The 23,632-nt window shown below is 43.6% G+C and overlaps 1 protein-coding gene across 2 annotated transcripts in view; it reads left to right on the top strand.

Moving 5' to 3' along the window:
* The window catches only part of IQCA1 (IQ motif containing with AAA domain 1), a 146,546-nt gene that overhangs the window by 80,786 nt on the left and 42,128 nt on the right, over positions 1-23,632 (top strand). For both annotated transcript variants that reach the window (XM_038574286.1, XM_038574288.1), the window contains exons 10-13: positions 6,342-6,448; positions 6,620-6,718; positions 14,064-14,131; positions 17,920-18,002. In XM_038574286.1, coding sequence (XP_038430214.1) covers positions 6,342-6,448; positions 6,620-6,718; positions 14,064-14,131; positions 17,920-18,002 — 357 coding nt within the window. The remainder of the gene's footprint in view (positions 1-6,341; positions 6,449-6,619; positions 6,719-14,063; positions 14,132-17,919; positions 18,003-23,632) is intronic.

Here is a 23,632-nt window from a genome sequence, read left to right as displayed (position 1 = left end):
CTGGTTATCGGTACTCTTCGGTAATCCCTAAAATATGCGATTAGGACGTGGAGTCCGCCTTGCATATCCTTCCTTCCTAATTCTGGTCTTATCTGGGCAGCAGGCATATTTTTTCATTGACTCATGGTTTTTACCCTAATAAATTGAGCCTCACCCTAAGCAGCAGTATCAGCGTCATTTCAGGTTTGAGATGCTCGCTGTATAAAATGAAAATGTCCACGTGCCACCGAAAATGCTTCCACCAAACACTAGTGGCAAGCGTCCCACCCTGCATGCAGTGCTGAGCTCGGGTGGAAGCCCAGGGGGTAGGTGACCCAGCAGGATTTGGCAACCGCTGTAGTTGGGGGAAAGGTCAAAGCAGTGACCTCCTGTTGTTAGATGCCCAAGACACGCAAGCCTTTGTATTTCTCATGCTCATCTCGTTTGATCTTCAGGACAACTGTGCGGGGCGGGGGGCGGGAGGGAGGGGTGAGTAACAAAACTATACCCCTATGGCAGGTGCTGGTAGAGTATTTTTTTTAAACATTTTATTTAAATTCCAAGTTAGTTAACATATTGTGTATTATTAATTTCAGGGGTAGAGTTCAGTGATTCATCAGTTGCTTACGACCCCCAGTGCTCATCCCATCCCGAGCCCTCCTTGGTGCCAGTTCCCCCAGTGACTCCATCCCCCCACCCACCTCCCCTCCAGCGACCCTCCCTTTGTTCCCTAGGGTTAAGAGGCTCTTACAGTTTGTCTCCTTCTCTGCTTTTATCTTATTTTATTTTTCCTTCCCTTCCCCTGTGTTCATGTGTTTTGCTTCTTAAATTCCACGTATGTGAAGTCATATGGCATTTGTCTTTCTCTGACTATTCCACTTAGCATAATACTATCTAGTATCTATATTCCATGATAGATAGATAGATAGATAGATAGATAGATAGACCACATCTTCTTTATCCAGTCATCTGTCGATGGACATCGGGGCTCTTTCCATAGTTTGGCTCTTGTGGACGTTGCTGCTATAAACACTGGGGTGCAGGTGCCCCTTCGAATCACTGCAAACCACAGTGCGGAGCAATCACTGTCAGACACACTCACTCACTGGTGTATTCATTCAACCACCATTGTGTCCAGTACGCCAGGCGTAAGGCTACTGTGGGGATACCAAGGTGGCACGTGCCATCAACATGCTTACAACATACTGGGTGTGGTGGAGGTGGATGGCGTGGGGACAGTGGCATAAGTTGAGTGCTTTTGCAAAGTAGGCTGGCAGCAACAACATCCAAGGTCCAGCTAGGAACCACATGCATCACACTGTAGGGTCATGGGCATGCCATGGATGCTACTAGAACTCAAGTATGTCTGCAACAAGAAGGGCCCCTTATTCAGACCTGCTTTCTGCCACATTTCTTTTGGTCTTTACGGCCACCGCATGGCTTCATATTCTACTGGTCTATCACCAGCTTCCCAGGTTTGCACCTTCGAACCCATCAGGTCATTTGCCAGCTCATGTTCTGCTGAAGTCCTCCCTCCTGGAGCCCTATCACTTGTCATCCCTGGGCCTTCCTTCATCCTTCCTGATTGTCAGTCCTTCATTTTGGTGGAGCCCGTCCTCCCCCAAGGTGTCCTTGAGAAAGAGCTACCGCAGGGGAGCTCTAGACGCCAACACACTTAAATATGGTCTCAGGCTTATACTCAGGTCATAGTTTCCTTCGGCATTTGGAAGGCCTGGCTCTCTTCTCTGAAATTACTATCAGGAGAGAATAAGGGGAAAGACAGGAAAAGCCCTCCTCTGCCATAACAGGGAGTCAGATGCTCACGTCTCAAACTCATAAATCAAGAAGTAGCAGTATGGCCGCATGACGAGCATGGAACAAGAGACAAGCAGCTCGAGGAGCGCTCAGGAAGCTAGACGGCTTCACACCCACCTCCCATGGGTGTCCTGTTCCACCAGCGAGCCAGGCACTCTCACCTCAGGGACCTGGTGCTGTCTGTTCCCCCTGCCTGGAGTACTGGTCCCTGCAGGCCTTCCCTGAGACCCTTGTGGGCTCACAGTCTCCAGCCTCACTCTGTGCCCACCCTGTTTTACTTACCTCGGATCTGCAGGGGATGTGAGTGTTCCCAAGGGATTGCCAGGGATTGCCAGGTCCCAGAAGGCAGCGCCTCGCACTGTCTGCCCAATCTGATAGCAGCACCTGCCCTATAATCAGGCTCAGTCAAGTCATGAACTAAGTAACTTATGAATGAATCAGATTTGCAGATAACTCTGAAACCATTCCATGAAATTTTATTTTAAGAGTTTTATTTATTTATTTATGAGAGACACACGAAGAGAAGCAGAGACACAGGCAGAGGGAGAAGCAGGCTCCATGCAGGGACCCTGATGCGGGACTCGATCCCAGGACCCCAGGATCACGCCCTGAGTCAAAGACAGACGCTCAACCGCTGAGCCACCCAGGCGTCCCTCCATGCAATTTTAAATGAATGAATGAATACAGGAATGAATGCCATTGGGCAATTTCACTGCAAGGCAGAGTTAGACAGTTATGCTATAATCCTTTCCATATTCTCCAACTTTGTCTAAAACAATGTGCATGTATTATTTTGGTAAAAACAAAAACTAACTTGGGGGAAATCTAATGTTCCCGTGGGAAGCCGAGTCTTGCAACCTGCTGATCCACTCAGGAAAGCTCTTGAGACTTTCCACACCGTCTGTGTAATATGTTTCCATTACGCTGTTTGTATAATATCTGTTTCCATAAAGCCTAAAAAAAAAAAAAAAAAAAAAAACAAGCAGTGGTCATTTGGGAGCAGAAATCGTGAAGTGCCATTTCCCTAGCTGGATTTGTAGCGTTTCCTGTGTTATCTTGCCAGGTTTCTGGTAATTTAAAGAAATTAAATGTCTTCATCTTAGCATTTTTTTTTTCCTCAAAAATCCAAGGTTTTCCTTTTCAAATAAAACATTAGCATTTTAATCACTGCCCCCCCCCCCACGTGAGAAACTGCCCCAGCCTGCTTTTCACATTCTCGGGATGAAAGCTTGTGGGGCAGTTGTTGTGCTTTGAGGGCCCTGAAAAGCTTCCTGCATTTGTAAATGTCCATGAAATTCTTGAAGGGATTGAGAGGTGCCCTGTGCAAAAGTGTCATGAGAAAAGCAAAGTTTCCTCGCAAAACCAAGACCATTCAAATGGCGGGAGTGGGGAAATCAGCAAAGGCCACCAAGCACTGCTTTATTCGCGGGACACAGTTACAACTCCAGAATGAGAATGTGTTACGAGGTGCCATTGCTTTTACATAAATAATCGCCTCGTGTTCCTTTCTGTTAAATATTCTGTGTCCCTTTCTTTAGGAAATGCACTGTTTCCAGATTTTAGTAAGTCTGTCTGGTGAAAAAGCAAAGGAGCTCCCTTGCAACAGCAAAGGATATTTTTTGCTTTAAAATATCTTAATAAAAACAGGTGAGTTTTGCTGTTGGAGATAGAATGATCGTTGCAAGGGGGAAGCCTGCTAGACAAGAGTGATCAGTAAATGGCACCTTTTAGAGACATTTAAACACTCCGTAGTATTTTCAAGGGAGAGAGTTTACAGCTTCAAACACATACGGAAAAGCATTATTTATACATGTTAAAGTTTTCCACAATTTAAGCTCGTGTGCTTTTCAGCAAATGAACTGAGAAAGAACAATTACCCTCAAATGAGTGAAGTGCAAATTCGCTCTTCCTTGGGTGTACACGCACCTTACAGAGCGACCGCAAAATCCACCTGCCAAGGCGGGGTGGTTCGGGGCCAAGATAAACTTTCAAATAATGACTTAACACGTGTTTTATGTCAGTGGGCTGGTGTAGACAATTTGTGCAACGCCTAGTTTTCATTCCCTGACTCTAAAACACAGGATAGGCCTCTCTGGCTGGCACTCAGTCATGGGAGTGATCGTTTAAAATAATAAAAATTCAGGTCCTAGCTTTCTGGCAATTACCTGTGTGCCCACTCCTGCCACGAGTGGCCTTCATCGGTCTGATCACCTGCCCCGCCCAGGTGATGACATCCTCACCTCTAGGGTCATCTCCGACAGGCAGGCACCCAGGAGAGGTCAGCAAGAGAGACCAGAGGTGCCACATCCACTCCCAGCCCCATCATCCGTCGCCATCATCTCTGCCCCAGGGGCAGGGTCACCTGTCACGTGGCCACCCCAATGGGGAAAGCCACATGGGTGAATTGGCTCTATGAAAATTGTACCATGTTTGTGACTTGTTTCCTGTCTATTTCTTATAAGTCTACAGTGGCCACCCCAAGAGAAACTGGCGTCCTTTGATAATCCTCGTTTTCCAAAATCTGTTCCCCCAGACTTGCGTCACCATAGGCTGTGACCATGGCAGAGACCCTGGCTAGCCAGCCCCTGGCACAGCCCTGCCCAGCCACACCCCCTCAGTTCTCCAGTGTGAAGCCGGGGAAGGCTGAGAGCCCTCGCTGGACCTGGATTCCAGACAGACTCTATTCTGGCCAACATCCCATCCCATAGGGAGTGAGGTGGGCCTGCCTGACTGTGTGGCAACACCTTGTGGTGACCATTCCCAACTCTGGAGATTTCCATGCCAACCACCAGGAGCATTGTAGGCTCTTCAGCCTGGGGCTCCCACACTTTTGGAGAATTGGAGCTGCATTTCCACATCCCATCTTCCTATAGTTTTCCTGTCCACAGGATCCTGACTGATCACCTTGAGACGACAGCCACTGGCCCTCAGGCATCCATCGCTTCCACTTTGCTTCCACTTTTGCTGTGCCCAGAGCAGACAGGTGTCTGCTCTGGGCACAACTGTCCTGCAGAGTCCCTCTCCCCTGAGGAAGTGGGGATTGTCAGTAAGAAGGATGAAGACCATAAGACCAACAGTCAAAAGCGGTACAACGAGGTTTCCCCCTGGCCCCACCACGGGCTGCGTCCTATGGGCTGGCATCGGATGGCCAAAGACCTGCCCATTGGCCAGCTTTGAGTTGTGCATCAGAATCTCCTTGCTGTGCTGTCCATCTGTCCAGGATCTGCAGCTTTTCCTGGGTCACAGCACATCTTGTCCCTTCTTCATCTCTGGTCCCTCTTGCTGACCTCAGACCCTGGGATTGATTTGGCCCTCCCTTCTCATCTGTTTGCCAAGGCGTCTCTCCAGGAACCTTCTCTACTCTCCGTCTTCACGGTTGACACTCCTTGCTCTCCACAGCTCCCAGACATGTGTTGGTGACTGTGACTGTCCCTCCCTTCTCAGGCAGCTGCATCAGGAGGACTCATCCCTGGCCGGTCTCAGGATCCCCCTGCTGAGCCCATACGGGAGGCCATGGTTGAGAAAGCTCTGCCCATTCACGTGTTCACCTGCCCCCAGCTGCACCCTTCTTCCCAGGTGTTAGCCTCTGCCTCAGACAGGTGTTGAAGGTTGAGGAGCCGCTACCCGGCCCCCACGGCCCTCAGTTGCCTCCCCTAGTTGAAGGGCATTGCTATCCTAAGGATGAGCTCCCAGGGAAGTGGCCAAGCCGGGTGGTGGTTGCACGTTGAGTTCTGGCAAGTTCCTCCCGTTGTGAACACAGATTCTGGGAAAACGTCTCATTTCCCAGATGGACAAGTCTCATTTTGCACAGGACACCACCCCATGTCCCAGTGCCAGGATCCAGCTGATCTGTACCTTGGCACGCATTTGGAATTCCCCTCTGAGAAATGAACTTTAGTTCCGTTTATTCCAGCGACACAGAATTATCCTTATTTCCTCTAAGGTCACATTTCTCTAACCATTCTCCTAACTGCCAGGCCAAGGCAAAAAGGGAAATGGAAAACATGTATGATTTCAAACACATCCAAAAAGTAATTCAAAAATATAGCTGTCAGGGGAACGTCAAGGGTACTTGTATGTTCAGTGCTGTCTTTTAACAAGGGGCTGGGGCTAATCACTGGTGGCTTCAGCCAGCAGTAAAATCTTTCCTATTTTAGTGAATCGTTTGAATAATGAAAGTAATATAAAACATATTACAAAAATAGTCATCCCACATTTGTCTAATTATATAATCCCACAATTAATGTATTATTTTTACATGGTTATAATCATTAGAAGAATACTACTCGTGTCATACTTTTTATTTTATGTTTTCACATTAGCAGTTTTCTTTATTTTTTAGGTTATTATGCAAGCACATTTTTCCCATTTGGGAAGTTGAGGGAACAGAACACATGAGTCCCATCACTCTGCCATCAATAAACTCTTGATTATTTTATCCAACCTTGTATTCCATGCAATGCTTTACATTGCAATAACTATTTTCGTTCGTCTTCATGTTGAAAAAAAAAATTCATTTTCTTTTTCTCAATCCTTCTGGACCACAGACATGTGGAAGAATAGAGACGAGTCGTGGAATTTCCCGCAGGACTATGACCCGGAACTGATCAAACAGGAGAAGCGAAAGGAACTAGAGTCCGAGATCAGAGTGCAGGTAACACCGCACTTAGATTTGCGCGAAGACAAGTCATCAGTGGCAGCCATTGGGCTTCTTCACCATTTCCCATCAATGATCGGCCTAGATTCTAAGCTATTTTTAAACTTCACAAAGAAAACACAAGGCACACAAAGTCACTCATAAGTGGTGTGTTTTGTACTCTCCTAGGTGGATGAGCTAATGCGACAGGAGCTCAAAAACTTAAAACTGGCTGTGAACAGAGAAAAGGAGTATCCGGTCAAAGTGGGAAAGAAGAAAGGTAAAAAGGTGAGTAGCAAGCCAGCATGGGAGGGATGAGGCAGATGCAGATTTGAATCATGAGCAGGAATGCTGCCCAAGCCCCAGAGTTGAGTCCTGGGTGCTGCCTGGCACACCCAGGTGGATTTGCCTTGTTCCACCATGTAGCCTTCAGGGACATGACCTCATAAATGCAATACATTCACCAGTCTCAGAGTAAACTGCTCACTGCAGATTTGCATTACCCAAACCCCACATGAAGGATGAGGACAATGAGGGGAGCCAGTAATGTACCCAGAATGCCTCCTCTCTCGTCCTGTAGGTAGATCTGTAGAGGAGGCCAGTGGCAATAAGCAAGTTCTTTGTGAGTAGGGGAATCAGACAAATTGAATTTTAGATTGCCACCAATCCATCTCAGGGTGTTTTGGGGTAACCATGTAAATCCTGATGTTCAAAGTTCATTTACTAAGGCCCTGTGAGATAATAGAAGATATATATAGGTCCCTGGCTCCGGTTCCTGGCACAGAGCTCCTGAAACCCTTTTAAATCACTAAGTCATGAGAGTAGTTGGAGCATATGTGTTCTAATGAGACAACTCTGGGTGGGCTCCCAGATGGCTCCTGTCTGGGGGCCGGTCACCAGGTAGACCAAGGCATGATTAAAAGCTTCGAATTTCCAACCCCACCCCCAACCCTCCAGAGAGGGGAGAAGGGCTGGGAAGGCAGCTAATAATTGATCGTGCCTGTGTGAGGAAGCCTCCATGAAATCCCAGTAATGTCAGGAGGGTGAACACTTGGATGTTTCAAGAAGGTGGCACAGCCTGACTCCGCAGGAACAGAGGACCCTCCCAGACCTTATCCTAAGGTCTGGCCATCAGTTGTTACCCTTTATCACATCCTTTAATAAACTGGTAAGTGTGAAGTGTTTCCCTCAGTTCTGTGAACCACTGTAAGAAACTAATTGAACTCAAAGAAATGGTTGTGGGAACCTAAGAGTTTTAACCAGATTTTTAACCAGGGACTTGTGTTTGGTGTCTGATGTGGGGGTAGGGGAGCAGTCATGTGGGACTGAGCCCCCAACCTATGGGATCCGATGCTATTTCTAAGTAGATAGTGTCAGAATTGAGTCAAATTGTAGGACTCTCAGCTGGTATTTCTTGGTGGGGGAACCCCCCACGCACACACATACCTGGTGACAGAAGTGTTGTGTATGTGGTATTCATGTGGGAGCAAAGGACACACATAGGAGGAAAGAACTGGTTTTTTCCTAACCTAGGCCCCTACTTCCACTTTCATTCCAGAGCTAGCCCTGCCATTGGGGCCAGAATCATCCAGGAAGAGGCCAGACTTTCCTTCCCTGGCAGGGTCAGCAGGTGCATAAGGCAACCTTTGCCTCTCTGATGGTTTTCTCAAGGTCCTATGGCTGATCAAACCTTCTTGTGGTTCACATAATCTCTTAGAGTTTTTCACACATCCAGCTACATGAGTGTCTAGTTCAGCCAGTCCCTTTAGCATGACGCCATCCTGATCCGTTTTGTATTGACTTTACAATTTACAGTTTCACAGTTTAACTCTGACTTACCAGTTTGACACCTGAATGTCCTTCAAAGTCCTCCTTGAGGACACATCACTGAAGACTGATGAGGGTCGTCTGTAGGTTATTCTCTCACCAATAGGTCTTATTGGCATGAAGAAGTGATGTTTTGATAATTGAACATGGAATTCAAGCCAAACAAAATGGGAAATGCAGAGAGGAAGTAGCTGTACTTTCTCTGGCTGAAAATAGGCTTTTTCCTTTTACCCAACACGTATCATTGTCCAGGCCCAAGATAAGAATTGGCTTCCTCACCCTCCTGCATGACTGCCTCCTCCATTCCTTGTAGTCTGGTATCTGCCCTTTCCATGTCATGGTTCATCATATGTCACAAGGAGGGGTTGCTGTGAATTTCCCTCTTGGAATTAAGCTGGTTTAACATTCAATGGTGTGCTCAGAGTATCCCAATAAATTGATGGTAACTGTGTAACTATGGAGTGCCCCAAATTCCAATCCAATGACTTAGGTGTAAACTTTGGACACATATGTTGGATGTGGTTTTAATTTCAAGGCTGAAACAATTAACTATACCAAGTCTCATCCTCAGGAAGACCATTAGCATAAAGGAAATAGTCAACCCTGAACATAGAAAGAAGAACAAAAGGGATTCAGAGGAATAGAATCAGGCAGTATTAATCTGTCAGCACCCAGATAAAATTACTTGATCAGAGACTATCCGCAACCTGAACCTTCCTTTCAAAATACAAACCTATTCTTATCACTACATGCTGAAACCCTTCAATGGCATCTTAATCCTCTAAGAATAGAGATGACAATCTTCAGCCAGGCTTTCTGTCCAACCTGGCCAATGTCCACTTCCCCAAGCTCTTTACCCACTCTCCCTTCTCACCTGTGCTTCAGCACCCTGAACTTCCTCTTTGTCCCTCAAACCCACTGTATTCCTTCCCACCACAGGGCCTTTGCACATGTTGTTCTCTTTCAAGAACTATCTTTGCTCCCATGCGCCCAGTCCCTAACCTAGCTAACTCCTATTAATCCCTTAAATCTCAGTCCAAGCCTTCCTTCCTCAGGGAAGCCTTCTGGGCCATCCATAGTAGGTCTGCTTTCTCTGCATACATATAGCACTGTATACTAGGTCTTCCAGGTGCTTTATCACAGTTTTAATGTTATATTTATTAGTGAGATCATTTTGTTGGTATCTGCCTTCCTGAATCTACTGAAGGACTATGACTGCAGGAACTGTATTACTGTCTTTTTTGCTTGCTCACCATTGTAACTCTTTCTGGCACAAAACAAAGTCCTCAGTACATATTATCAAATAAATTAGTCAAATTGAGATCCCATGCAGATTGATCCCTGTAAGCTAAATATGTGCCTCAAGATGTCACAGTATAGCATCAATCGTCCAGCAGTTCACAGCATCCAGCCACCTCCTTTCTGAATCCATGTTCACCAAGCAACGTTCTGATAAGTTATTATAGTTTCCTGATGATTTTTCTATAAGATACGAGTCTACATGGTCTGTTTCTCTTGGCAATTGTATATCTGATTCTAAATTCACCAACTTAGATTATTCCACTTTCCACTTTCTCCTGTTATTTGTAGATCCAAAATTAGGCTTGGGGAAACAGATTATCTTTATTAATTTTTTTCATTCAATAGGATTTATTGAGTACTATATGCCAGGTATATTTCAAGTCATTCAGAATAGATAAGAGAACAAGACAGACAAAGCATCTGTACTGGCAAGAGCAAGTTTCCAGATCTGTAAGATTGGATAACTCTGGATGTGCTGTCATCCTCATGATGACATCACTGGGTGAGGTCCTGCCTCTCAGAGGCCCTCCTTTCCTGAGTTCTCCTCCTGTTGTAATCATGGAAGTTTTAAGAATATAGGAGTTCCTGGAGAAGCTAAGAAGCTCCTTGAGGGTAAAATCTTTGGCTATTTTTTGCATTTGCCAGAGAGCTAGCATATATAAATGGGAGAGGGAGGAATGCCTTATTTAAAAATAAATTGAAAATCTACTTTGAAAAGAAACAAATGAACATTCTACAACTGAAAATTGCAGAAGCAGAAATTAAGAACTCCTTGAACTGATTAAACAACAGCATGGGCATAGCAGAAGACAGATTGAGCTTAAAGACCAGCCAATAGGAAATCTAAATGGAAGTGCTGAAAGAACAAGAATGTAAAGAACAGAACAGAGAATAAAGAAATTTGGGACATAGTCAGTAGTTGTACTGTATGTGTAATTGGAATCCCCCCACCACCACCAAAAAAAGCAGGAGAATGGGAAAGAAGCAATATATGAAAAAGAAATGTCCATGAATTTTCCCAATCTGATGAAAGACATGAAGCCACAAATTCAGGAGCCTCAATGAGGTCAATGAGGTTTGAGTAGAACAAACACAAAGAAAACTACATCTCAGCACATCATGGTCAAAATGCTGAAAAGTTGAAGATAAAAGGCAAAATCTTAATAGGTTTGTTTTCTTCTTTTAAGACACATTTCCTTCAAGGAAACAAAAATAAGAATAAGAATGACTGCTGACTTTCTCAACAGGAACTATGGAGCCAGGAGGCAACAAATGGCATTTTAGAGATTGGAAAGAATTAACTGCCAACCTAGAACTCCGGACCCAGTGAAAACATCCTTCAAAAATGTAATGAAATAGAGATGTTCCTGGATAAACAAAATCTTAGAGAACTTATCAGCAGCAGATCCACAATATGAAAATACTAAAAGAATATTTTTCAGGCTAAAGGAAACTGATCCCAAATGGAAACAATGAAGTGTAAGAAGGAATGATCAGCTTTTGAAAATATAAAACACTACTTTTAGAATATTCTGTTTTTTAAGGGAAGAATAATAACAAAGTCTTAGGTATTTATATAACATGTAGAAATAAAATATATGACAACAGCAACTGATAAGGTAGGTAGGGGTAAATGGACTTGTAAGGTTATTGTGCTGTTCAGGCACCATAAAGTGCTAGTTCAAGGTAAATTATAATAAGTTAGTGTTATATTTTGTAATTCTTTAAATGATACTAAAATGTATAACAAGAAGTAATAATGAAGATAACATGGGAAAATAAAAAATACCTGATTGATTAGGAAGACTACAGGAAAGGAAAAGGAAAAGGAAAAAGAACAGATTGTACAATTAAAAAACAAATATTGGAGGGATCCCTGGATGGCTCAACAGCTTAGCACCTGCCTTTGGCCCAGGGCATAATCCTGGAGAACCGGGATCAAGTCACACATCGGGCTCCCTGCATGGAGCCTGCTTCTCTCTCTGCCTATGTCTCTGCCTCTCTCTCTCTCGTTCTCTCTCTCTCTCTCTCTCTCTGTGTGTGTGTGTGTGTGTGTGTGTGTGCATCTCTCAGGAATAAATAAATAATTTTTAATAAAGTAAAATAAATAAATATGAAGATGATAGAATTAAACTTAATTACTGGTAGAGGGATAGATACATAGATCGACAGAACAGAATGCACAACCAGAAGTGAGTCCACATGAATATTCCTGACTGATTTTTGACAAAGGTACAAAAATTTAAGGAAGAATAACCTTTACAATACATGATGCTGAAACAATTAGATAACCACAGACAGAAAAAAATGAACCTTTACCTAAGTCTCATACATTGTACAAAAATGAGCTCAAACTCGAATGCACTTGAATGGAAAATTTACAACTATAAAACTATTATTAAAATATAGGAGAACATCCTAGGGATCTCAGGCTAGACAGAGTTCTTAGAATAAATAGCAAAAGCAGAATTCATAAAAGGCAAATTTAGACTTGATCAAAATTAGAAACTTTTCCTCCATGTAAGATTCTAAGGAGAACATGAGAAGACAAACTAAAGACTAGGAGAAAATATTTGCAAACCACATATCTGAGGAAGAGCTAGTACCTAGGGCATATGAAGAACTCTCACAACACAACAGTTAAAATGCAATTGATTAGAAAATGGGCAAAATACACAAGGAGGTATGGCACTGGTGTGGCTGTAGAGAGGGCAAGAGAGCATGGGAAAAGATGCCATTAGCCATGAGGGAAATGCAAATTAAAATCACAATGAGAGGTCACCACACTCCCATTAGGATGGCATCACCAATTGCTGGAGAAGATGGGAAGAATCGAGATCACTCATACATTACTGGTGGGAATGTGAAATGGTATTGGCACTCTGAAAAGCAGTTTGGCACTTTCTTTGCAAACCAGATATGCAAGTACTATACAACCAAGCAATTGCACTCATGGGCATTAATCCCAGAGAAACAAAGACACACACACACACACACACACACACACACACACACCCCTTCATTCACAATAATTCAAAACTGAAAACAGCAATAAAAAAGAACAACCGTTGATATATAGAATGACCTGGCCAGATTTCCTGAGAATTATAACAAGTGAAAAGCAAAAAGATATGTACTATGTGGTTTTGTTGATACAACATTCTCAAAAAGACAAAATTATGGAAACAGAGGAGAGATTCATAGTTTCTGGGGGTTAAAGATGAGGTGCTCATGAGAGAGAAGGGAGTGGGTCTGGAAAGGGCCCCTTGAGGGGTCCTGGTGGAAATAGAAATGTTCTGTATCTTGACTATTACATTGTCAATACCAGTGTCTTGGTTGTGACTTTTGGTTCAGATAGTTCTGTAAGATGTTACTTTTGAGAGAAACCTGGTAGATGGTACTCAGGATCTCTGTATTATTTCTTACGACTGCATGTGAACCTACCATAGTCTCAAAATAAAAAATTTAACGTGTAAACACCTGAAAATCATGAAGTATAGCTATGTGCAACCACATTAAGTGAATCTTAAGAACATGATATTGGCTAAAAGAAGCCATAGGCAGTTTATATTGTGCAATTCTGTGGACCTGCAACAAGCAGTCTGAATCCACAGTGAAGTCTACCCACAGTCTCTCTCTCATGCTCCTTTCCAGGGATGGAGAGAAGACATTCTAGATGTTGATTCAGGCAGTGTTTATATGGTTATATGTAAAAAAATAAATGCAAAAGTCAGTCAGCCTGCACACGAGTATATTCACGGTGCATAAATTATACTGCAAGTAAAAATAATGAATGAATGTAGACATGGACGTGGAGGAATGAAAGATGCTAGGATAGTAAGAAAGTGCCCGACCGTCAGTCTGCATGACGGGGGAGCTTGGGCGGAGGCCTGAGAAAGAATATGAGCCAGTAAAGGAAGAGAGCCCCTGGAAGAACTGCATCCACCATGGTGGTGAACTTTAACTTCATCCCATGGGCGATGGGCAGGTACCAATGGGTGCTTTAAACAGAGTAGTGAAGCAACCAGCACTGTTTTGAGCAATCATATTCCAAGCACTTCCCTCCGGCTATCCCAGTGATCAGAATGCAGAGCCCCCTGGGATGCAGATCTGGGGCTGAGGCTAACAGGGCACGAGATTGGATGTCAAAGACCAGCACAACTTGATGGCCTGGGCACGCGGTGCTCTCATCCTTTGTAGGTGAGAGCCCACAGGAAGAGCCAGAATGCTCAGAACCTGTTGGGAATCAGGCCTTGTGCAGGCTTCGCAGTGGTGACCTCACCATCTACCCACCCAGGGATGTGCCCACATAAGCAACCTGCAGTTTCCCAGGCCAAGCCTTCCGTCCAGGAAAATGTGGCAACCGCATGTCCAGTGTGCCACAGTGGATGTTCCCATCCCATTCCCTGCCACCACTAACAAAACCAGCTGTTTTTCCTAGTATCTAGAGCTAATTTGCTCACTTGTTTTTACTAAATTGTTGACTGTTTCCATTTTTTTCCAGAAAAAGAAAGGGAAGAAAGGCAAAAAAGGGAAAAGAGGGAAGAAGGACAAAGATCTAACAGCTGACAGGTGAGGTGTGCCCTAGTGCTGTTGTACTGCACGTGAAAAGCTCCCCAGAGCAGAGCGCAGGTCACCACAGAAGTCCACGGCCCCAGCCTAGGAAAGGCACCCCTCTCTGCCCACCGCACCTCCTCCCACCTCGAAGTGCTGGGGCCGCTCTGCAGTCCTGCATGAAATGCAGCCTCCTAGGGACACCTGGGGGACTCAGCAGTTGAGCATCTGCCTTTGGCTCAGGGCGTGATCCTGGTACCGGGATCGAGTCCCACATCGGGGCTAAGCAGGCTCCTGAGGGGAGCCTGCTTATCCCTTTGCCTATACGTCGCTTCCTCTCTCTCTGTGTATCTCATGAATTAATAAATAAAATCTTAAAAAAAAAATGCAGCCTCCTAGCCTGCAGAGATGTACGGCAAAGGATGTACGCCATGGTCACCTCTGAGATTATGTGAATTTTTTAAGTTCATGGGGATCCTTTTTTTTTTTAAGATTTTATTTATTTATTTGAGAGAAGGAGAACACGAGCACAGGGAGAGATAGAGGGTGAGAGAGAATCTCAAGCAGACTTCCCACCCAGTGCAGAGCCTGACGCAGGGCTCGGTCCCATGACCCTGAGATCGTGACCTGAGCTGGAAACAAGAGTCGGACACTTAACCAACCAAGAGGCATCCCAAATTTCATGGGGTTCTTAAGAAATTGTTTAAGAAATAGCATCCTGATCCAACTTTTGAGGGAGCACTGACACTCCACGAGGGCAGAGACTGTTCCCGTTTCCTGCCCTGTCCCAGGCCCGGCCCACTGAGGCACTTCACAGATGCTCGTTGAAGGGAAGGACAGAGTTTTACCATGTCAAGGGATGTTTCCATTTCCTTGAGCTCTGCTGTCCGAGCTTTGATACTCATGAATCATTTTTAAATGCTCATTTTTTATGCTGAAATGACCCTTCAGTGCTTTAACACTGGAAATAAATAGAACCTGGGTTTTCTGATAATTTCAAGGAATGTAGTGGAATCTAAAAAAACAAAACAAAACAAAACAAACAAAAGAGATGCAGGAAATAAGCTAGTGGCCACCAGCTGGGGCAGGGCTGGGGGACAGGTAGAAAAGGGGGATCAAGAGGCACAAACTTCCAGTTACAAAATAATTAAGTCAATAGGATGTAATGTACAGCATAGGGAATATAGTCAACGATATAGTAATAACTTTGTATGGTGATAGATGGAGACTAGACTTATCGTGGGGATCATTCTGTAATGTATAAAAATACTGAATCACTAATAATCTAAAACTAATAGGATACTGTGTGTTGATTATACTTCAAATAAATAAATAAATAAATAAATAAATAAATAAATAAATAAATGTCAAACAAAATACAATCCCTAAGAAAATGTCAGAAATCATTCTGAAGGTAATACTTTTTCTCCCATGGGTTTTATTAACGGGTGTCACATATTGCTCCCCTGTTTGGGAGTGTTTTCTAGTCATCCCCTGCCTACCAGGGATACATTCCCAAACTACTTGAGAGTGGATCCATGAGAAAGGAAGCCAGCTTAGAAGCATCCAGAAGGAGAGAGGAGGCCAGAGCACACCAGAGCTAGTGCACATGCCTGGAGCGTGGCAGGTAGCCCCTGGAAAGATAGCCAGAGGGTGTGTGGGCTTTGGCTCTGTAGAGAAAAGGCTCGCACAGGGTACCCATAGAGGCAGGTTTCCTCACTTGAGGCTCCATCATCTGGGGACAGGTTCAAAGTCAAGATGCTAGAGCTGACTGATGCCTAAGAGGGGCCTAGTCAGCATCCTGAGAGTCAGGTGCCTATTCCTAGGGCACCAATCCCTCCAAGTGCCAGCACTAATGCCTCCTGGGGACCCAGGGAGCTCCCTTCCCTAGACAGGGGTCCAACCTATGAATGCACACAGTGCCACAGGACACAGCTGTTTTTTAGTAGCTTTTAAAACCCATCTTTCTCCTTTGCTCTTACATTAGCCCCAAAACCAAGTACATCTTTCAGGCGAAGAAGATTATGCTAAGTGCCTCATCCAGACACAAACCAGAGCTAAAATCAAATCAACCAATATGACCTGACCACTAAATTAAAGCTTTTCATTCACATTCTCATGCATATAAAGATGAGTTTACCAAATAACAATACAGTTTAACAATACAGATCACACATATGTAGCTCATGAACAATATCCATTAGACATTGAATATGTTCTTATACTTGCTTCTGTATAATTGAACTACCGTAAATGGGCCAAAAGTGGTTCTCTAGTGAAATAAAGAGAGACCAGGACTGTTTTATTCACTCTTGTGCCCGAAAGTATAGAAATAACTGGCTGTCTCATTCCTAGAAGACTTTTCATTTCAATTTTGGAGACCCTACATCTCTGGACTAAGGCCAATCCCACCAAGACACTCTAAGACAACTTCCATTTTTCTCATCGAGTTAATATCAACCTGAAACCAGTACTTTTATCATATTTAAGGTAGTTTTAAAGTTGAAAATGTTTTATTCCATAACAGAAGTTTATTTCACTGGAAAGATCCAAATACAGGCTTGTGTTCCAACCTTCTTCATGTATTTTGTTTTGATTGTTTTAGAGAATCTTCTTCAATTTTATGTTAGCATTTTATGCATATATTCTATGTTTATTATTAAATCAATATTCTAGTTTAAAAAAAAGGACAGTTGGTACTTTCTTGATACTGGTCAGATATTATTATCCCAAATCCCATTACAATTAAAACCTTCTTAATTCAACACAGAGTTTTAAATGTTATTTTAATTTAAATACTATTTTAAATATATTTGAAAGAATAAAATTCTGGTCAATTGAAGAATGGGGTCATTGAATTAATATTTATCCCAATGGTATTTGGCTTAAATATAACTGATATTCTTGCTCACATTAACCTGGATCATACAACAAAGAACTAGTGAAATATAGTTAATATATTTACAATCCTTCATTCTAAAGAAAGACTCGGGTAGAACTAAAGCATAAGGCCCCTAGAAATGAAAAGGGAATAGGCAAAACATCTCAAAGGATTAAACTCAATATTTGAGCTTGACCTATCTAAATTCCTACAAACCAAGCCCCAGTTAATTTCACTGGGAGTTTCAATCATTAAGTGGGATACTGTCTTGATTTTTTCCCTCAATTAGTATAAATTACCAGTGGGCTGGCTATATGCCCAAGGACCTCTTAGGGAAGTGGTTTTGACATCTGTAAACACTAAGGAAAAGTATAACATCCTCCAAAAAAAAAAAAAAAAATCATCACACTCACTGTGTTAGACATTTGTCTTTCGGAGTAGAATTAGTTCCCCTATAAGCCTTTGTTCTTTATAGATATTTCTCCTAAACTATTATGCTATTGGGTTAAAAAGGAAACATCAATTTCACAAAGGATTAATGATCTACTACGGCTTGCAGATGCTAACTGAATGTATAATTGTGGGCCCATTGCGCTACTATTATTGGGCAATTTCTAATTCATATCTGTGCCGTCACAAGGACTAATGAAAGGGCACACTGGAGGAGCGATAGCTGGTCTCAGATGCCCACAGATATAATTCTTATTAATGGGAAACGTCAGATGTACACACGGATGAGCAAAAGTATTGTTTTTAAAGCCTAATGTGTCCCTCAAATTGGAGAAACGCTTCCAAAAATCAACTTATTTGCATAGATACAAATGTGCTTAGAAATAGATCTGGTGAAAGTTCTCTGTGTATGTGATTAACAGAAATGCTGATTTTATTGTCTGCTCATGGAATAGCTGGTCTGCTTTATCACCAGGACCATTGAGTCTCTGTATAAGGAACTGGTGGAAGAAGGGCTGCTGATCCAGGCTCTGAAAGTTAACCTCTCTGATTACATCGGTAAGATACACCAAGAATAACACATGTATGTACCACATATGTCGCCCCTTGGGTTGCGAGGTCCCGACAGCTGGAAATAGGATTCCTTTGCGTTTCTGTCCAAACCAAAACCTGGCCCCCGTGGTGGCTTGTGGTTGATTTTGGTTGGCCCGAATTGATTTTAATTCATTCCGTGCTGTGAACGCATAGGTCCAGCTCGCTCCTGGCTCTCTTTGAGCCTACTAGCAAAGTTCCTTGAGGCGTTCTGGCTGGCATAAGCCAAACTGAGGAAAGGAATTGTTCACACTTTCAGATTTAAACAAAATGCCCCAGGGAACAGCACCTGGCATTTGCACAACGCACAGTTCTTAGAGGAGGAATTCCTACCAGAAAGGGCCACCACAGAAGTAGCTGAAATGAAGGAGGGGGGACATTTGCTATCACCATCCCCAACTAATGTTTTCTCTTAATTAAAAAAAAAAAAAAAAAAAAAAAAAAAACATGATGACCTGAAAGCACACTTAAAACTTAAAATTCTTAGTAATCATAAATAAATAAATAAATAAATAAATAAATAAATAAATATTTAAAAAAATAGATAAAAATTTCTTCCTAATCCCAGCACCCTGAGGCAGGTATAATGTTCCCTTTCCCTCATATATGAACCAGAACATTCTCTCACATAACCACAAAAGAATAACCACACTCAGACAACTTGACATTATTACGATGCTATTACTTAATACCTAGGAAGCGATCTACTCCCCCAATTGTCCTAATACTGTCCTTTATAAATGTTTGTCTTTCTGAATCCAAAGTCCAATCAAGGACCGTGGCTGCGGTGCTCCTATCTGGTTAGTTGCCTTTCCTGCCTTTGATCTAGAACAACCTCCAACCCAACATCCTTCACACCATTGACAGTGTCAGAGTCCGAGCTGTTTCACAGACTGTCCTTCCACAGACGTGGTTTGATGGTTTCCTCGTGACTGGATTTGGATTAAACATTTCTGAGAGGCAGACTCCACAGGTGATATTATGTCCTCAGTGTTTCACGCTGGGAGCATGTGTGTCCCATCACTGGGGACATTAAGTTCCATCACTGGCCGAAGATCTGTTCCCCAGATTTCTCCACTGTCAAGCTTCACTTTAACCTTTGTAGTTAATGAATAACCTGGGGGGAGGGGGGATTCTTCAAAGCTCTGGAGAATCTGTTCCTAACTGGCTTAAAGTTTTTATCATCCACTGATGATTTTTGCCTGCTTTGATTACTGCTAGGGGGGTTATAAAATGTGGGTCTTCTATTTTTTTTCATCCTTACTATGTTTAGTAGGTGCCATTCTTCTAGAAAGATATGGCCTTCCCACCCTCTTTTTAAATTGTTGTGGCATCCATGTAGAAACATGGAATCTCTATCTTTTATTGTATTATATTGTACATTGACTTAATTTTAGCCTGTAGGAACGAGAAGGTTGACATTTCCCTCTGATCAAAAAAATGATTAATCCCTTTGAAATAAAGCCACATTTCCTTCTTGAGGGTCTGAAGGAGCATTCATTTTTCCTAATAGTAAAAGAATTTTGCCACAACATATACTGGGTTATATATTGGATTTCTATTTCTTTTATGTGTTTCTTGTTCAACTACTAAAGGGTTTTCTCCTGGATTCCATTGATTTTGTTCTGTTAATTCTGTTCATGTGAAAAAATGACATCTTTCACAGAACCCTGACCCTTTCCTTGTGATTGAGATCTCTGACTTCTCCTCAACTGCCGTCTCTTTTGACATTGTGTCTTTTTGTTCATCGCTGAATTTCTAGTGTTTATACAGTACACGGCACAAGGTGGAGTCTCCAAAAATAATGAACCTATTTCTCATCTTCTGTTTGATTTCTTACCCATCTTGGACTTTGCAATGATCTGTCAGTTTCCAGGCAGCATCTTTATGACACCAAAGGCCAAAGTGACTACAATCAGACACTTAACAGTGAATTCAAGTGAAAATGACCCAGTCTAATGATAGCCATTTTTCCAAAGAGGACATCCAGATGGCCAACAGACACATGAAAAGATATTCAACATCTCTCATCATCAGGGAAAAGCCTCACAACCGCGATGAGATACCACCTCACACCTGTCAAAATGGCTAAAATTAACAACACGAGAAACAACAGATGTCAGTGGGGATGTGGAGAAAGGGGAACCATCTTGTACTGTTGGTGGAGATGCCAACTGGTGCAGCCACTCTGGAAAACAGTATGGAGTTTCCCCAAAAGTTAAAAATAGAACTACCCTATGATCCAGCAATTGCACTACTAGGTATTTACCCAAAGGGTACAAAAATACAGATTCAAAGGGGTACCTGCACCCTGATGTTTATAGCAGCATTATCAACAATAGCCAAACTATGGAAAGAGCCCAGATGTCCATCGACAGATGAATGGATAAAAAAGATGTGGTATATATACAATGGAATATTATTCAGCCATCAATAAGAATGAAATCTTGCCATTTGCAATGACATGGATGGAGTTAGAGAGTATTATGCCAAATGAAGTAAGTCAGTCAGAGAAAGACACATACCATAGGATTTCACTCATATGTGGAATTTAAGAAACAAAACAGACTAACATAGTGGAAGGGGGGAAAAAAGAGAGAGAGAAACAAACCCTAAGAGACTCTTAGAGAACAAACTGAGGGTCAATGGAGGGGAGATGGGTGGGAGATGGGCTAGACGGGTGACGGGCATTAAGGAGGGCACTTGTGATGAGCACTGGGTGTTGTGTGTAAGTGATAAATCAATGAACCGGAAACCGGCATTGCACACTGCATGTTAACTAACTGCAATTTAAATTAAAAATCTGAAAGAAAAAGAAAATGACCCAGTCTAACAAAATCAGTCATTCTGCCACAGGGGCTTTTCCATGTTTTCCTTATTTTTTTTTTCCCTGGTAAGATCCCTTAGCTTGAAAGACAGCAGTGGATCGTGCCAAATCCCCACATAAAAATAGACAATGCATCCAGACAGCAAAGACGGAAACCTGCAGACAACATTTACACCAAAACTAAATGACAAGGTCTCCCCTCAAACCTCAAAGTACAAGCCACTAGGGACGCAGAACAGAGGAACACCGAACCAACCAGCAAGCACTCACCGGGAAGCTAAGGCAGCCACAGCATCTGTGACCGGGAGGGGTCCGGCCACCTCAAAACACACCACCGTGCTTTTAATTTATCTGGAAACAACAGAAGAGGGGGCTCCATGACTTTTAAAAAGCTACCCGGAGCCAAACTTACTTCTAAAAGTATAGAAATGCTGTCTCATATAAAATTAACGTCTTGGAAACATCCAAGATCAAAGCCTATGCAAAGTTTCTATCAAAAGGAAAGAAGGAACAAATTAACATCACAAAAAGACATGTAAATGGAGCCCACTCTTTCAAGCAAGCTAACACAATAAGAAAATTACAGAAGAAATGTAAGAATACACGAAATGGAATTAGAAAAACTCAGAAATGAGCTGACGAAACTCAAGGAATATTAGAAATAAAGAGAAAAAAATAATTTCAGAAGATAAATTGCCATGCATGCAAGAATGAGTAAGTAATGCTTCGAGAGAAATAAAATATGAAAGACAGAATGTGGGATCCCTGGGTGGCGCAGCGGTTTGGCGCCTGCCTTTGGCCCAGGGCGCGATCCTGGAGTCCCGGGATCGAATCCCACGTCAGGCTCCCGGTGCATGGAGCCTGCTTCTCCCTCTGCCTGTGTCTCTGCCCCTCTCTCTCTCTCTGTGACTATCATAAATAAATAAAATCTTAAAAAAAAAAAAAAATGAAAGACAGAATGTCCCCTCCCGGACCTCCTCGCCCTTTATGGAATCCTTCTGTGCCTCAGTTTCCACAATTAGGGGAACAAGAGCAGCTCCGGCCTCATTAAATCGCTGTGAATAATGAGTTAGGGGATGAGGCCTTCGGGATATGCTTGGCCTGGCGCAGAGCTAGCTATTGTCCTGCTCTTGCTGGTGGCGGCGTTCTCGCCCAGCCTTTGGCGAGCTCAGGGCAAAAATACAGGGAGGATAGTATTAATCATAAATTAATATCCCCCTAGATTAGCTGGCCCCACTCATGGTTCAGCCACTGGGCTTTTGGGGGAGCATTCTCCCGAACCTGGAGTCACTGTGTTGAGACCCTCTCCTGGGTGTTCAGAGCCTGCCCTACAGAGGAGAAAACTCAACATCGTAGACGGCATGACTTACACGTGTACACATGAACCCCCCCACCCCGTACCCCAAAGCTTCGGAGTAGGTGATGCCCGGGCAGGTGCACCGTCTCAGCAGCGCTGTCACAACACGAAGTCAGCCTGGAGCCGACTCTCTGCTGACCTTGTCCTGGAAGCTGGGTGGCCTGCGTCCAACCCAACAGTCTAGAAACGGGAAATCATTATTATTTTCATGTCTTTTTGTGATGTTAATTTGTTCCTGAATCCTAAGCATGCAGCACGCATCCCGGTCCCTGTCGTTGGAGGAGTGGAGGTGGCTGGATGTCCACCAGCACGTCTACTCTTGAGCCTCAGCCCCTCATCCGCCAGGAACGTATTTAGGAAGCTACAACTTGTTAAAAATTGCTCGGTTCTTCATACCCTTTTTATTCTACGTGGCGCAGAATGGAGTATTAGAGGCCGATTGGCACCTTTATTTCTCAATTACTTTTTGATTTCTCGTTATTTTTTTCCCTGCTCTGATGTCCCCGTTCTCTCCCATTATTTCACTCCTTCTGTACCAGTTTGCTAGGGCTGCTGAAACAGGTGTCGCAAACATTCCGTCACAGCCTGCAGGCCAGAAGCCCAAGATCAGGGTGTCCGCAGGGCTGGTTCCTTCTGAGGGCCTGAGGGAGAAGCTGTTGCTTCGCTGAGGCCTCCATACCCCCTCCCTCCAACCCCGGTCTCTCTTGCTCCGACTGCCAGCCCTCCTGCCCGGCCGCCCCACTGTCCCCCAGCTCCTGTGACACTCTGCTGCGTCTCCCCGTCCTCACGTCCACTCCACACGCCCTCCCCGTGCCCACGCCTGTGTGCAGGTTGCCCCTTTTGGTAAAGGACACCAGTCATCATGCACTGGAACCCACCCTAATGACCTCACCTTCACTGGTTGTATCTGCAGCGGCCCTATTTCCAAATGAGGTCACATTCTGAGATATCGGGGATCTGGATTTCAACATAGGAATTGTAAGGAAACACTGTCCGACCCTGCAACACGTCCCCTGTTTCTTTTCCATCCACTGTTGGAGGCTTTCTGGCCTTTGATCATGCCTTGGACTTAAAATACCTTTTCCTCCACCGTTTCCCTCTTCCCTCTCTGGCGGAAGACCTGGTATCCATATAGGGAATCCTGAAGTTTCTAAGCTCTGCCTGCGTGGATGGGAAGAGCCTTATGGCTTCCACGTCCAGCGACTGCCAAACGCAGCCACGCACTTCCAGGATGAGAGTCAGCCCTTGGCAAGTGGCCGGGGCTGGTCGTGTCCTTCGTGCCATCAGAACCAACACCCACTAATTCAACTTAATATGATGTGTCTAAATAAAATCTGTTAGGTTCTAGAAAATATGGTGCATCTGGATATTAATATGGATTTATTTAAGCAGGAAAATTGGGGTCACTTTCAG

The sequence above is a fragment of the Canis lupus genome, chromosome 25 (genome assembly GCF_011100685.1).
Source record: "Canis lupus familiaris isolate Mischka breed German Shepherd chromosome 25, alternate assembly UU_Cfam_GSD_1.0, whole genome shotgun sequence".
In the NCBI taxonomy this organism is placed as follows: domain Eukaryota; kingdom Metazoa; phylum Chordata; class Mammalia; order Carnivora; family Canidae; genus Canis; species Canis lupus.
Note: the sequence above shows the minus strand (reverse complement) of the source record. Positions and strands in the feature narration are given on the sequence as shown.